The 14281-nt window shown below is 43.5% G+C and overlaps 1 protein-coding gene across 2 annotated transcripts in view; it reads left to right on the top strand.

The window, feature by feature from the left end:
• The window catches only part of THBS4 (thrombospondin 4), a 97809-nt gene extending 91234 nt beyond the window's left edge, over window positions 1-6575 (top strand). For both annotated transcript variants that reach the window (XM_034959894.3, XM_008975796.5), the window contains one exon: window positions 509-6575. In XM_034959894.3, the coding sequence (XP_034815785.1) occupies window positions 509-570 (62 nt within the window). In that variant the 3' untranslated portion in view covers window positions 571-6575. The remainder of the gene's footprint in view (window positions 1-508) is intronic.
• Window positions 6576-14281: the final 7706 nt, after the last annotated feature.

Here is a 14281-nt window from a genome sequence, read left to right as displayed (position 1 = left end):
CTGTTCAACATTGTTACTAGAATTAGTCAAACACTGCCACCTTATTTTTATACCGCGCTTCCCCCGCAAAAGCCCAACGTTCATACCACATAGTCATTAAAACCTGATAGTCCCTGTGTACCAGAAGTAAAAAGCAGATCGCATTTATCCTATTTTATCCATGTGGAAATTAAGACCCATAGAATTTAACTGCATGGTTTAGGGTTTGGGGTTCAGTGAGAAATCCAGTCAGATTTAATTTACAGGAAGCCTTTATTTTCATGTGGTTAAAACATAATCACAGATGCAAAATCCATTCTGCCTGCTGATTTTCTGCAGGGCCGGGAAGGAGCACTCCTGGGCTTTAAGCCAACGGTTTGCAAAGCAGCCTGCAGGAGAAAATGGCGGCGAGGGCCTGCAGGGCCTCCTGGGCGGGCTAACAGCGCCCCCTACAGGACGCCTGCGCCGCGGGCAGGGGTCCGGGGTGGAAGGAGCCTCGCTAACCTCCCTGTGCCCATTCCTATTGCAGACACCATCCCTGAGGACTTCCAAGAGTTTCAAACCCAGAATTTCGACCGCTTCGATAATTAAACCAAGGAAGCAATCCGTAACTGCTTTTCGGAACACTAAAACCATATATATTTTAACTTCAATTTTCTTTATATACACTGTGGCTTTTACCAACCCAAATATATCAAAACGTTTTATGTGAATATGGCAATAAAGGAGAAGAGATCATTTTTAAAAACCGTGTTGCTCAGACATTGCTCTCACGTGGCTCAGGCTTTGAGGTGCCCGTTCTCGGAGGGATCCCTGTTAACTTGCAGGGTGGTGGTTTCGTCTCAGACCCGGTGGCCGATAAGATGAGCCTATGCGTGAATCACAAGGCCCAGGCCAGAGGTCTCAGCTGGGGTCCCCCCAGTTTGCTCCATACAAAACGCCTAACCGTTCCATGCTCACCTCGGCAGCCTCCTTATTTCGGGTAAGGGTTCTCAGAAACACGTGTTCGGGGTGGCACCTTCCCTAGGGAGGCGTTTTTCTGACCTAGTCCTGGGACAGATTTGCCCAATTCTTTCTGATGCTGTCCTCCCATCCCACACCTTCCACAGACTTCTATTCTGGCCCCTTCAATGTAATTCTTAAGCTTATTTATATATTTGGCTCCCCCTAGTGGAATGTAAGCATATTGACAATAAAGGATCATGTCATTACAATCAATATCCCCACAGTACCTGGAATGTAGTAGATAGCCAATAAATGTTTACTGAATTAATAAACGAAGAATGAATGAATGAATGCCTCTTAAGTGAAAGGACAGTAGAGTGTATATGATCATAAAAGTCCTCCTCAACTCAAAAAGTCACAACATATCCTCTATTTGTGGTACCAGTAGCTGGATGTACAGGGCAGAAACTTGCCTAATTTGTACACTAGCCTTTCTTGTATTTCAGTTGTAAGTCAAGATCCAAGCAAATTTTTATAAGTTCTCTAGAAATTTTGTTTCAAAGAATATTGCTGTGCAGTTATATATTTTCTTATTCCAGAATTCCTAGAGATATATTAAATTATGTATGAAGAAAAAACACCACAGTTTTATCATGACTTTAACAGTGAGAAAATACAATGGTACATGCATGAGAGCTGGAGGATTTCTGGACAACCTCCTCTCATGTACAGCCTGGAGATGTGTGTCGCCTTGTAATCCAGGACATCTGATCTCCTACATCAAAAACTCCAATGGGGCCAGGTGTGGTGGCACTTGCCTGTGGTCCCAAGCACTTTGGGAGGCCAAGGCAGGCAGATCACTTGAGGCCAGGAGTTCAAGACCAGCCTGGCCAACGTGGCGAAACCCTTCTCTACTAAAAATACAAAAATTAGCCAGGTGTGGTGCCACTTGCCTGTAGTCCCAGCTATTTGGGAGGTTGAGGTGGGAGAATCACTTGAGCTGGGGAGGCAGAGGCTGCAGTGAGCAGAGATTGCACCATGTACTCCAGCCTGGGCAATGAGAGTGAGGCTGGTGAAAGAAGGCAGCAACCCACACCATGCCCACCCCTGGGGCAGCCTCCCTGCTGTCGGCTGTGCAAGCCCAAGAACGCAGTATGTCCACAGGAAACAGACTCTCTTGGTTAAATCTTTTGTGTCTATAACTATTTTAGAAACCATGGGCCCACAGGAGATCTAGAACATAATTCCATCCCTTAGGGAGCTTATTACATTTTTGGGAAGACAAAACTTGTTATTTATGCAAAACAAGAAACAAAGACGCATGTAGAACCAGCAGTGTGCTGAAGCCAACTCCTACCAGCTCATAAGAGCCAACTATTCAAGTTTTAGGAATATTGTTAAACGGTTGGTAGTTTGAAATTGGCCATGGTGGGAGTATTTACACAGAAACTGGCAAACACTACAAATCAGGGCTCCAGAGAACTGGTTGTTAAATATTTATCAGCACACAAGTGATTATTCTACCTTGTCCTATTCCTAGTTGGCCCTCCTTATATTTTTGAAGCTGATGTAGAAAACTTGAGGCTTTCAGAAAATTTCTTGCATAAGAAATGAAGTAAGAAAAGTGAAAATGGGCGGGGTGCCATGGCTCACACCTGTAATCCTAGCACTTTGGGAGGCCTAGGTGGGAGGATCGCTTGAGGTCAGGAGTTTGGGACCAGTCTGGCCAACATGGTAAAACCCCATCTCTACTAAAAATACAAAAATTAGGCCAGGTGCAGTGGCTCCTGCCTATACTCCCAGCTCCTCAGGCGGCTGAAGCACAAGAATCTCTTGAACCCGGGAGGCGGAGGTTGCAGTGAGCTGAGATCGTGCCACTGCACTCCAGCCTGGGCGACAGAGCAAGACGTGTCTCCAAAAACAAAAAAAACAAAAAGGTGAAAATCAGGAAGCACTTGAGAGAAGCTAGCCAGTTGCAGACTGAGGGGATGAGCTAGCAGGTGTGGTATGCTCTCCCCCAGGTAACTCCCTGGGCTTCTTGGATACTTGTTATACTCAACCTTAGCACAATGACACAAATTCCTATTACAGTTCCATTAGGTTAGTAAGAGCCTCATTTGAATCTTACACCTCTAGGACTGAGTGGCCATCAATCTCTCACAAACTAGTATGAATTCATTCCAATGCCCATTCACCTCCTGACTTTTCATGGAGATCGAGAAGACTGAGGAGCTGGGCATGGTGGTGTGCACCTGTGGTCCTGGCTACCTGGGAGGCTGAATGGGGAGGATCACTTGAGCCCAGGAGTTCAAGTCCAGCATGGGCAACATAGCAAGATCCTGTCTCACTCTTTTTTTTTTTTTTTTTTTTTTAAGTACTGGGGGAATGGGAGGCGTGGCTGGGAAAGAAAAGAGGCATTGTCACTGTGGGGGAATGGGAGGTGTGGCTGGGAAAGAAAAGAGGCATTGTCACTGTAGGGAAAAGACCATGGCTGAGTAGAATCCCACGGGAAGTGTGGGAGATCTCTGGGGGCAGGATGAGGGCACTGGGGGCAGCCAGAGGAGGCCTGGGGGCATGGGAGCAGGTGCACAAAGGGATGTGCAGCCCTTTTTGCCTACACTCAAGAAAAAGGAAAAAAAAAAAAAACTCTTCCTTCTCCCCATCCAGGTTATTAGTCCTAGGCTCCAGAAGTATTATGGTGATTATCCTTAGGTTAATTTTGGAGACAGGCAATAGAGTTAAAGAGAATGAGGAAGATATAGAATCCAGCCACGTGCTATTGAAATATCTGTAGGCATTTTTTATGGCCTAGGCTAGAAGATAACTGGGAACAGACTCAAGCAGCAAAAAAGAATCTGGTCCAGAAGTGAGGCCATGGGAAAACTAGATACTGTACAGCATAAATCTAGGGGTGAGAGGTGGGGTGCCCGTTTGGGATACACACCTGGGGTCCCCAGTAACATCGGGACTGTAAGGGTGGCTCAACCTTTCAGTGGCATGAAGAAACCCCCTGCAGTGTCCACAGCTCTGCATCTTACAGCCCCGCCCAATTTGGTCATAGGCAACCTCAGGAGACAGAGACGCTCACCCCAAATTTCCTGGGGCAGTATAGTTTCCAGAGTGGGTGAGGGTGTTTTATTCCAGAGAAATAATTCTAGTACTATAGAATTAAGTATAGAGATGACGAAGTAAATTGGACCCATCATCCTAATATTTTTGTGTGGTGTTGGGGAATTATGTTTGAATATGTGGCAACGTACTTGAAATATCTAAGAGAATTTGGCATAATTAGAGAATGCAAATTGAACTTGTGATTCCAGTATAGAATGCAGACAGATGCTCTTCACCTTAAAATGGGGCTATGTCCTAATAAATCCGTAAGTTGAACATATCTTAAGTCCAAAGTGCATTTAGTACTCCAATAAACCCAAGTCAAAAGTTTAAGTCATCCATCATGAAGTCCAGATACTCCTCAATTTAAATAGGGTTATGTTTTGATAAAAATCGTCAAACCATCATTAGTTGGGAGTTGTTTATAGTTGAATATTTGGTTTATCATCATCATCATTATTAGTATTATTGAGACAGGATCTCACTGTCGCTCAGGCTGCAGTGCAGTGGTGCAGTCTCAGCTCACTGCAGCCTCAACCTCCTGGCTCAAATAGTCCTTCCACCTCAGCCTTCCAAGTAGCTAAGACTACAGGCTCATACCACCATATCCAGCTAATTTTTTCTATTTTTTTTTTTGTAAAGATGGGGTCTTACTGTGTTGCCCAGGCTGGTCTCAAACTCCTGGGCTCAAATGATCCTCCTGCCTTGGCCTCCCAAAGATAGTATTTGATTTTAGACTTGTGATTTTAAGTCAGAAGGTAGGAGAATTTGGTTGAATATGAAAATATTGAGATGATTAAGATAATTTCTCATCCATTATATAAATTTTTTAAATTTACAAGTTATATAAGCACATAGGTAGGTTTCATCAAATGACAAAAAAATGCATAAATGAAATTTAAATATATTGTTTTTAATGTTACAAATTAGCATAGTATATTATGTCATAAATTAATATATTACATTTATAAATGGGATTTAGAGTGTTTAAGGAAATTTAATTAAGTTTGCAAATGGGACTAAACATTAATCAAAAGCCTAAAAGTGATTATATATTTTGCTATAGAGTAATAAGTAGATTTGCACATTTATAGAATATAGTAAAGTAATACGATTTTTAAGTTGAATTTTTTAACTTAAGGTTTTGTAATTTGTAACTTTAATCAGATATTAATTTTAAAACCAAAGTCACCATAAATTGTGTTTTCTGTAAAAGACAACCTTTCCTTCAGGAATAAGGAATGCCTCCTACAAGCTCCACATTTTACCACCTCACCCAAATCGTTGGTTAATAAACAACCTCAGACAATTGACATGCACCCCAAATTTCCTGAGGCAGTAGAGTTTCCTTAGTGGAGAAGGGTCTTTTATTCCTGAGAAGTAATTCTACAATTGTAGAACTAAGTACAGATATGCTGAAGTCAATTGGGCCCATCATCCTAATATTTTTGTGTGGTGCTTGGGAATTATGTTTGTATATGTGGCAAAGTACTTGAAATATCTAAGAGAATTTGGCATACAGAATGCAATAAATTCAATGTGAGATTCTAGTTTAAAATGCATACAGATGCTCCCTTACTTACCATGTAGTTACATCCTGGGATAAACCCACGGCAAGTCAGAAATATCATAAGTGAAAATGCATTTTATATATATATACATATATTTATTTTATTTTATTTTATTTTTTTTTTTTTGAGATGGAGTCTTGCTCTGTCGCCCAGGCTGGAGTGCAGTGGTGCGATCTCGGCTCACTGCAAGCTCCGCCTCCTGGCTTCACGCCATTCTCCTGCCTCAACCTCCCGAGTAGCTGGGACCACAGGCACCCACCACCACACCCAGCTAATTTTTTGTATTTTTTTTAGTAAAGATGGGGTTTCACCGTGTTAGCCAGCATGGCATTTAATATCTTTATAAGCCCATCATAAAGTCAAAAAAATCTTAAGTCAAACCATTATAAGTTGGGGATTGTCTGTAGTTGAGTATTTGATTTCAGACTTCTGATTTTAAATCAGAAGGTAGGGAGAATTTGGTTGAATATGTGAAAGATATTGAGGTGGTTCAGATAATTTATAATCCACTGTATAAATTTTTTTAATTTACAAGGGTTATTTAAGTGCGTAGGCAGGTTTTGTCAGACAAGTGACATAAAAATAAAACATTATAAATGCAATTTAAATTTACTGTTTATAATGTATTACAAATTAGCATAGTATATTGTTATAAATATATTAAATTTATAAATGGAATTTAGAGCATTTAAAGAAATTTAATTAAGTTTACAAATGTCACTAGACAATCAAAAGCTTACAAGTGATTATAAATTTTGCTATAAAGTAATAAGTAGATTTGTATATTTATAGATGTAGTAAAGTCATAAGATTTTTAAGTTGAACTTCTATACTTAAGGTTTTGTAATTTGTAACTTTAATCAAACATTAATTTTAAAAACCAGTCACCATAAATTGTGTTTTCTGTGTATGAAAGCTACCCTTATAAGCAAATAACAAAATCAATAAAAAACAGCACAGTGACAGTCAGCACTGATTTTTTTTTATTGAGGGGTGGAGATCTGGGGAAATGCATCCTGAATTCCAAATAAGGGGCTAACAATCATCCCAGAACACTGCCCTTTTCTACATTGGGGACTGTCACCGCACAGAGGGATAAAGGACCTTGATTCAGCTCTCCCTGACTCCAGGGCATCACCAAGCAGCTGGCTGCAGCAATGCTGGGGGCCTGAGCTATCCTGCTGTCAGCTCTCAAACCCCTCATTTTCCAGGACACATGGCCTGAAGAATGCACTAGCCCCAACTTGGGGCCCTGGTGTGGCAGTGTGGCAAGGAGCACCTCTCTCTTCTCCCTACTACATCAAAAATTTTAAGGATGCCTAAACATGTCTGCTTATCTGGAGGGCTGGGGTGAATGAGACGTCCAGAATGAAAGCTCTCCTATTCTGACTGCGCCACCTGACTGAGAAGTAACTTTAGCTTATTTCCTTGGCTCATCATAAAAGAATGAAAAGTATTTTCCTCACATTGTCTACCTCCTCAACTATGGAGTGGACATGCATCCACGCCTTCAACTCAGGTCTTTGAGAAAAACAACTTTATTTCCCAAATTTCACCTTGTTTTTTTCTGAGAACTTATTGTGCCAAACTCAAGAGAAACATAACCTCAGTCTTTCTTGGGGTTCCCATTCTTCTTCCAGAATCAAGACTCTAGGATGTCTTCTCAGAACCAAGGTGTTTGGGGAGGGGGACATCTATCCACACAGATTCCTTCTAACGTGACCATAGTCAGCACCCACCCCCCATACTCTTAACAGACCACATTGGGGACCTCAAATCTGTGTGAATCTTTGCAGCCATTCCTTTACTGGCCCCTTACCTATGGACTGCAGAAAGCTCCCACAGGCCTCCCTTCCTTCTGTCTCAGCATGGGAGAATCCTTCTCAAGTATGAGGAGGGAAGCCTCATTCTTCCTTTTGCTTTTGGCCAAGAAATCTTATCCATTCCCGGTGTTCCTTCACTTACGCCCTGCTATGACTTGAATGTGCCCCCTGAAGCTCATGTGTTGGAAACTTAATCCCTAATACAACACTTTTGAAAATTAAGGCCTAGTGGGAGGTGTTTAATTCATGAGGGCAGAGCCCTTGTGAATGGATTAATGTCAGTTATAAAAGAGCTTGAGACTGCGAGTTCCATTTCTTGCTCTCTTATACTCTCTGCCCCTCCATCTTCCACCAGGGGATGACACAGCACAAAGGTCTTTACCAGATACCGGCACCTTGATCTATCTTGGACTTCCCAACGTCCCATGTAAAATAAATTTCCTTTCTTTATAAGTCACCCAGTCTATGGTATTCTGTTATAGCAACACAAAATGGACTAAGACACTCCCACAAACCCCAGACTTCGACTATGGGCTTAGCTCTGGGTACACAAAAACTAGAACAGTTTGCAAGCTGGCTCTGACTCACACCACCACAGCCTCACTGAAATAGTGGGCCCAGAGTCCACTCTGCCTGAATGGGAGGACTGGGGCAAAGGGAAATATGAAAAGGAAATGGGTCAATATCTCAAAGTGCTACCACAACATACTGTGAACAACTTCAATAGCTAATTTTAAAAAATTCTTTTTTAGAAATGAGGTCTCACTATGTTGCCCAGGCTGGTCTCACACTCCTGGGCTCAAGCAATCCTCCCACCTCAGCCTCCCAAAGTGCTGGGATTACAGGCATGAGCCACCACACCTGGCCTCCTACTGTTTAGATTTGTTCCTAAAAGATGCCTGTATTTAAACCAGGCCAGATCACTCACCCTAGAAATTCCACAAATAGCCAATGAGCTGAGGGCTCCAGGCAGACGGGTGGCTGAGCCCAGTTCCCATCCTGGCCTGGAGGAGGAGACCTAGGAAGTCACAGCTTAGGATACACTGGGGCGGGCGGGAAGGTTTGCTTTTATCCATCATCCAACCTGTGATTCAGCGCATAAGTCTCCCTTTCATTAAGTTTAACTTGTTGAGTAACATTAAATTTATATACTGCAAAGCACAATAGAATTTCACTGCTGTGAACATACGCGTTCACAAGCATCATCCAACTAAGTGTGAGCATCTGCTGCCTCATTGGGGGTATTTACTAGTCATTCATTATTTATTTATTTATTTTTGAGACGGAATCTTGCTCTGTCGCCCAGGCTGGAGTGCAGTGGCGTGACCTCGGCTCACTGCAAGCTCCGCCCCCCGGGTTCACATCATTCTCCTGTCTCAGCCTCCTGAGCAGCTGGGACTACAGGCACTCGCCACCACGCCCAGCTAATTTTTTTGTATTTTTAGTAGAGACGAGGTTTCACCGTGTTAGCCAGGATGGTCTCAATCTCCTGACCTTGTGATCCGCCCATCTCGGCCTCCCAAAGTGCTGGGATTACAGGCGTGAGCTGCCGCGCCCGGCCTAGTTATTTATTTTGTAGCACCTATTAGAGTAAACAGTAGCAGATATCTAATGTCTAAGAAAAATTTATGGAGGGAAGATTTGAATGAAAAATTTTCTTCATTAGCATATTTTTAAGGAGTTTTCCTCACAACAATTCCATCCCACTCCTACCCCTCCTACCAGAATTCTGAGGATCAGGGCTTGAGAACTAACATCTCCAAAGTCCCAGTAGCCCTGTGGTTTTCTACAGGCTCCTGGAGGATAAGGACCGTGCCATGTTTATCTCACCCTCCACCTCTCAATAAAGTACAAATTTGTGGAATTGGCGAGGCCAAGAGGCCTCAAATTCTTGTCTCTTTCATATAATCCACTAGGGGGCAGCAATCCTCTAGAAATGGCCCCTAAACCAGCCACTTTTTTAGCTAAAAGATGACTAAATTTCATTAAAAGTAGAATAACAAACGCCTGTAATCCCAGCACTTTGGCAGGCCGAGGCGGGCGGATCACGAGGTCCGGAGACCGAGACCATCCTGGCCAACACGGTGAAACCCCATCCCTACTAAAAATACAAAAATTAGCTGGGTGCGGTGGCTTGCGCCTGTAGTCCCAGCTACTCTGGAGGCTGAGGCAGGAGAATCGCTTGAACCCGGGGAGCGGAGGTTGCAGTGAGCTGAGACCGCGCCACTGCACTTCAGCCTGGGCAACAGAGCAAGTATGTGTCTCAGGAAAAAAAAAAAAGAATAACAACAACTACAATTTATTAAACACTTACTCTGCTCCTAGCACTATGTTATATGCTAATAGTTCAGGGCTTAAGAACAATTTTATTGGCCAGGAGTGGTGTCTCATGCCTGAAATCTTACCACTTTGGGAAGCTGAGGCAGGAGGATCGCCTCAGCTCAGGAATTTGAGGCCAGCCTGGGCAACATAGTGAGACCTATCTCTACTGAGAATGTTTTAATAATTCGTCAGGCATGGTGGTGTGCACTGTAGTCCCAGCTACTTGGGAGGCTGAGATGGGAGGATTACTTGAGCCTGAGTGGACAGGCTGCAGTGAGCTATGATTGCACCCCTGCCCTTCAGCCTGGGTGACAGAGCAAGACCCTGTCTAAAAAAAAAGAACCCTTATTTATCAAAACGAACATCTCAACAAAAAGCAACAACCACCACATAGGAAGGAAACCACCACCTAAATGTGAATTATTGCAACTTAGTCTCTGAACGAACACTGAAGCCTCGCTTTCTTTTAGGTATTGCTTCGCAAAGACTTCTGCCTTGTCCCTCAGCCTAAATTCACAGGATAGAGTCTTCTCCATGAGCAAAGCAAAGAGCCATTCATCTATCCACTCATCATTCACTCATTCTTCAGACACACACTGAGCAATTACTATATACCAGGCACTGTGCTAGGTACTGGGAGGGATTTTAAAAGTACACAAAGCCAGTCCATTTTAGTCCAGGCCTCTGTATGACTGAAAGCCTTTGTCTTACTGTTAATAATACTGATCATAACTGCAAAATTATAGTGTAGTTTAGAATTAAATGAACCTGGCCGGGCGCAGTGGCTCAAGCCTGTGATCCCAGCACTTTAGGAGGTGGAGGCGGGCAGATAACCTGAGGTTAGGAGTTTGAGACCAGCCTGGGCAACATGGCAAAACCCATCTCTACTAAAAATACAAAAATTAGCCACATGTGGTGGCACGCACCTGTAGTCCCAGCTACTTGGGAAGCTGAGACAGGAGAATCACTTGAACCTTGGATGCAGAGGTTGCAGTAAGATTGTGCCACTGCACTCCAGCCTGGGCAGCAGAGGGGGATTCCATCTCAAAAAAAAAAGAATTAAATGCACCTCAAAGCCAACCACTAGATTCTCTCGCTCTGTTTAGAAGACATTTGTTTGTTGTAAGAACCCAGACTTAATCCTGAGAGGTTTTAGCGGGGTCTAAGGAGAGCCTCGTCCTAAACATCCCTGCCAGGAAGAACACTTCCAGGGAGCAGGGGGCAGCCAGCTTCCTGGCCCAGGACAGTCTCCATGACCTAAATTACTTGAGTCAAAAATTCTTTGGGCCATATAGTGTTTTGGTGGTGGTTGTTGGGTTTTCTATTTGCTAACTTAAGCAAACATTTAAAATTTGAGTGTTTTTACACAAAAACCTGGATTTCCAACTTCTCTTTAAAAAGTCAAAAGCTCCAGCCTCCATCTGCATTTCCAACTTCTCTTTAAAAAGTCAAAAGCTCCAGCCTCCATCTGCATTCACGCACAGGAACCTTGAAAAGGACCTGTGTTGTCCATGCACCGCAGTGTCCACACATGTAAGTTTCTACCTGACTCTGTAAGTGATCGAGTATGAGAGTCCGTACTTGGGATTTCCCAGGCACCCTGTGCGGCCTGCAGGGGATATGGAGAAGGTTGGGACTCAACCCCTCTTGTGGCAGGCCAGGTCTCACTAATAGCTAAACAGGCAGGCCTCCATGACAACTGTTTCAGCACTGACTGAGTGCTTAGGTTAAACATTAAAGGCTACAAGAGCCAGTGTCCTTACACAAAGGCTGGAATGTGACAAAAGCCCACCAAGAGTCTTGCCTAGGCCTTTCCTGGGCCTTGAAGCATGACAAGATAACAAAGAAATTCTTACATTCCTCGTACCCACATTTAGGATTAAACACGTTTTATTAGGGGTCAACAAAGAACTCCCCAGACTGCCATAACTCAGCGGGAGACAAGATAAGGGTAATCACCCCCAGCACCTGGACCCATCTAGATTAAATAAACTTACTGAGGCTCCGGAGGAAGGTCTCCAGGACTCAGATCTTAGTTATGGATTACAGGGAATCAGTCACTTGTGTCTTTTGATGAATCCACACTTACACGTAGACATATAGCTTCAAAGGTATATAAGCACTGGAAAACTTTGTAAATATGAGTTGGTCTGGTGATATTTTCCTGGCCTTCTCCCTGTACCGGGTTACAGAAATAAACTCTCTTCTTTCCCAGTTTATCTGCATCTCATTACTGGGCCATGAGAACAAGCAGCCCAACCCTCAGTTCAGTCTGGGAACACTCTGGCTAACAACCTGTTAGGGGTTGTCACCACTGCCTGGAGAGGATAGGGGTACACTGGGGGCCAGCCGACAGGAGCTGAGGTCTCAGGTAGAAGATTCCTACCTTATCAATAGATGGAAAGAGATTCAAACCCAGCATCACTGACGCTGGTTCCAAAATCTGAAATTCTTTTATAGCCACAGCACACATTCATCAGGTATGCAGAGAAGAGTTAATAGCAGGCCCGAGATGGCTGCCGATCTTTAGTTAGAAAGGCCTAATTGCAAAGTTGGCCCTTGGCTGGTATCTGAGCACTTGGCTTTCCAGAGTGTTCCCACCATTTCTGAAACTGATAAGAGTGGTTCACCGTGTCTTGACTGTACCGTGTGGTTTATGCTGAGCATCTGCTTTCTTTCTGGGAGTTGGAATTTTGGTACATGGTAGGGAGAAGGTGCCTATAGGACGAGACCCTAATAAAAACCCTGGGTGTTGAGTCTCTAATGAGCTTCCCTTGTGGCCAACATTTCATATCCCTTGTCACAACTCATTGCTGGGGAAATTAAGCACATATTATGTGACTTCCACCTGGAGAAGACTCTTGGTAGCTTGCCCCCTGGTTTTCTCTGGACTTGGCCCCATACACCTTTTTTTTTTTTTTTTTTTTTTTTTTGTGCTGATTTTGCCCTGTATCCTTTCACTGTAATAAATTATAACTGTAAGAATAACTAGATGCTGAGTTATGCTTCAGCCAATCACTAGATTCTATTTAGAGGGCATCTGTTTATTTGAAGAACTCAGACTTACTTAATCCTGAGAGTTTTTACCTGGGTCCAAAGGGAGCCTTGTTCTAAACATCCCTGTCTAGAAAGCCTCTGATTAGACTTTCTAGCAAACCACTTAAATGTAGTGGTCTTGGGGACCCCGAAACATCAGTCAACTATCTCCAACAACTGAAAGAGGCTTTGGGCTTACAAAGTGCAAAGAATAATTGAGGTGCTAGGTCATCACAGGCATCACTAATGAGAAAATAATGGAAAACAGGGGCCTAAAAGTTGAGGCCAATAACCACAAAACACCTGCAGAGCTGGAGAAGCAAAACTCAAACTGGAGACCCCTGAGATTGGACACATGACAAGGGACAGAGTCTAACTGAAGTGGTTTATTTGGTTAGTCTCATACCTACAGAAATTTAAGGTGAGGCAGTCACCCCCAATACCAGCTCTACCCTTCTTTCATAGTCATAGTGTCCCAAATTTTTGCAGGAACCCAGATGCCCAGAATAAAAGATTACACTTCCCAGGTGAGTTGGGCCATCTAAGTTCTGATCAGTGGCATATAAGCAAAAAAGTTCATGGTAGCTTCTGGGAATCTTCTTCTAAAGAGGGTTAATTTTTCTTTTTCTTTTTTTTTTTTTTAAGATGGAGTCTCACTCTGTTGCCAGGCTGGGGTGCAGTGGTGCAATCTTAGCTCACTGCAACCTCCGCCTCCCGGGTTCAAGTGATTCTCCTGCCTCAGCCTCCCAAGTAGCTGGGATTACAGGCATGCACCACCACACCCGGCTAGGTTTCACCATGTTGGCCAGGATGGTCTCGGTCTCTTGACCTCATGATCTACCTGCCTCGGCCTTCGAAAGTGCTGGGATTACAGGCGTGAGTCACCACGCCCAGCCAGAGCATTAATATTTCTTATTTGTCCTCTTCTCCCTCCTCCTAGGCTGGAATATGGATATAATAGCTGGAGTTCCAGAGGCTGTCTTGAGTTGATGAGAAAGCCTTGGGAATAGAAGCGTCATCACAGAGAACAAGATAGAACTGACACCGTGGAGTAACATACCAGTAACAGACCATAAAATTTCTATCACTGGACTTTGTGGACATGAAAAATCTCCATCTGTTCTTGGGGCTTTACTGTTACTTCCAGCTAAATTTAATCCTCCTTAATGCAAAAGAAATTCTGGATGGGGAAGTGTTTATAAAGTCATGTATCCAGAACCATAGACTCACCAAATCTAAGATCTGAAGAGTCATCAGGAAGCTTTTTGTTTCAGCCTTTTCATTTTACAGTTGGAAAAACTGAGGCCTAGTCACCTCTGTGATTTGTCAGGGTTACATGGCTAGTTAGGAGCAAAACTGAGGCCAGATCCCAGGTTTTGGGGCTACAGGCTCATGGTTCTCATTTTCCTGCTATGAGAACTGCCTCAGGTAGGCCAGGTCAGGGGTAAAGTCCAAAAGGGGGTTTCTGTCTAGAGGGCTCAAAGAAAAAGCAGT

The sequence above is a fragment of the Pan paniscus genome, chromosome 4 (assembly GCF_029289425.2).
Source record: "Pan paniscus chromosome 4, NHGRI_mPanPan1-v2.0_pri, whole genome shotgun sequence".
Taxonomy (NCBI): Eukaryota; Metazoa; Chordata; class Mammalia; order Primates; family Hominidae; genus Pan; species Pan paniscus.
The sequence above is the reverse complement of the archived record's forward strand: the minus strand, read 5'-3'. Positions and strand labels throughout refer to the sequence as shown.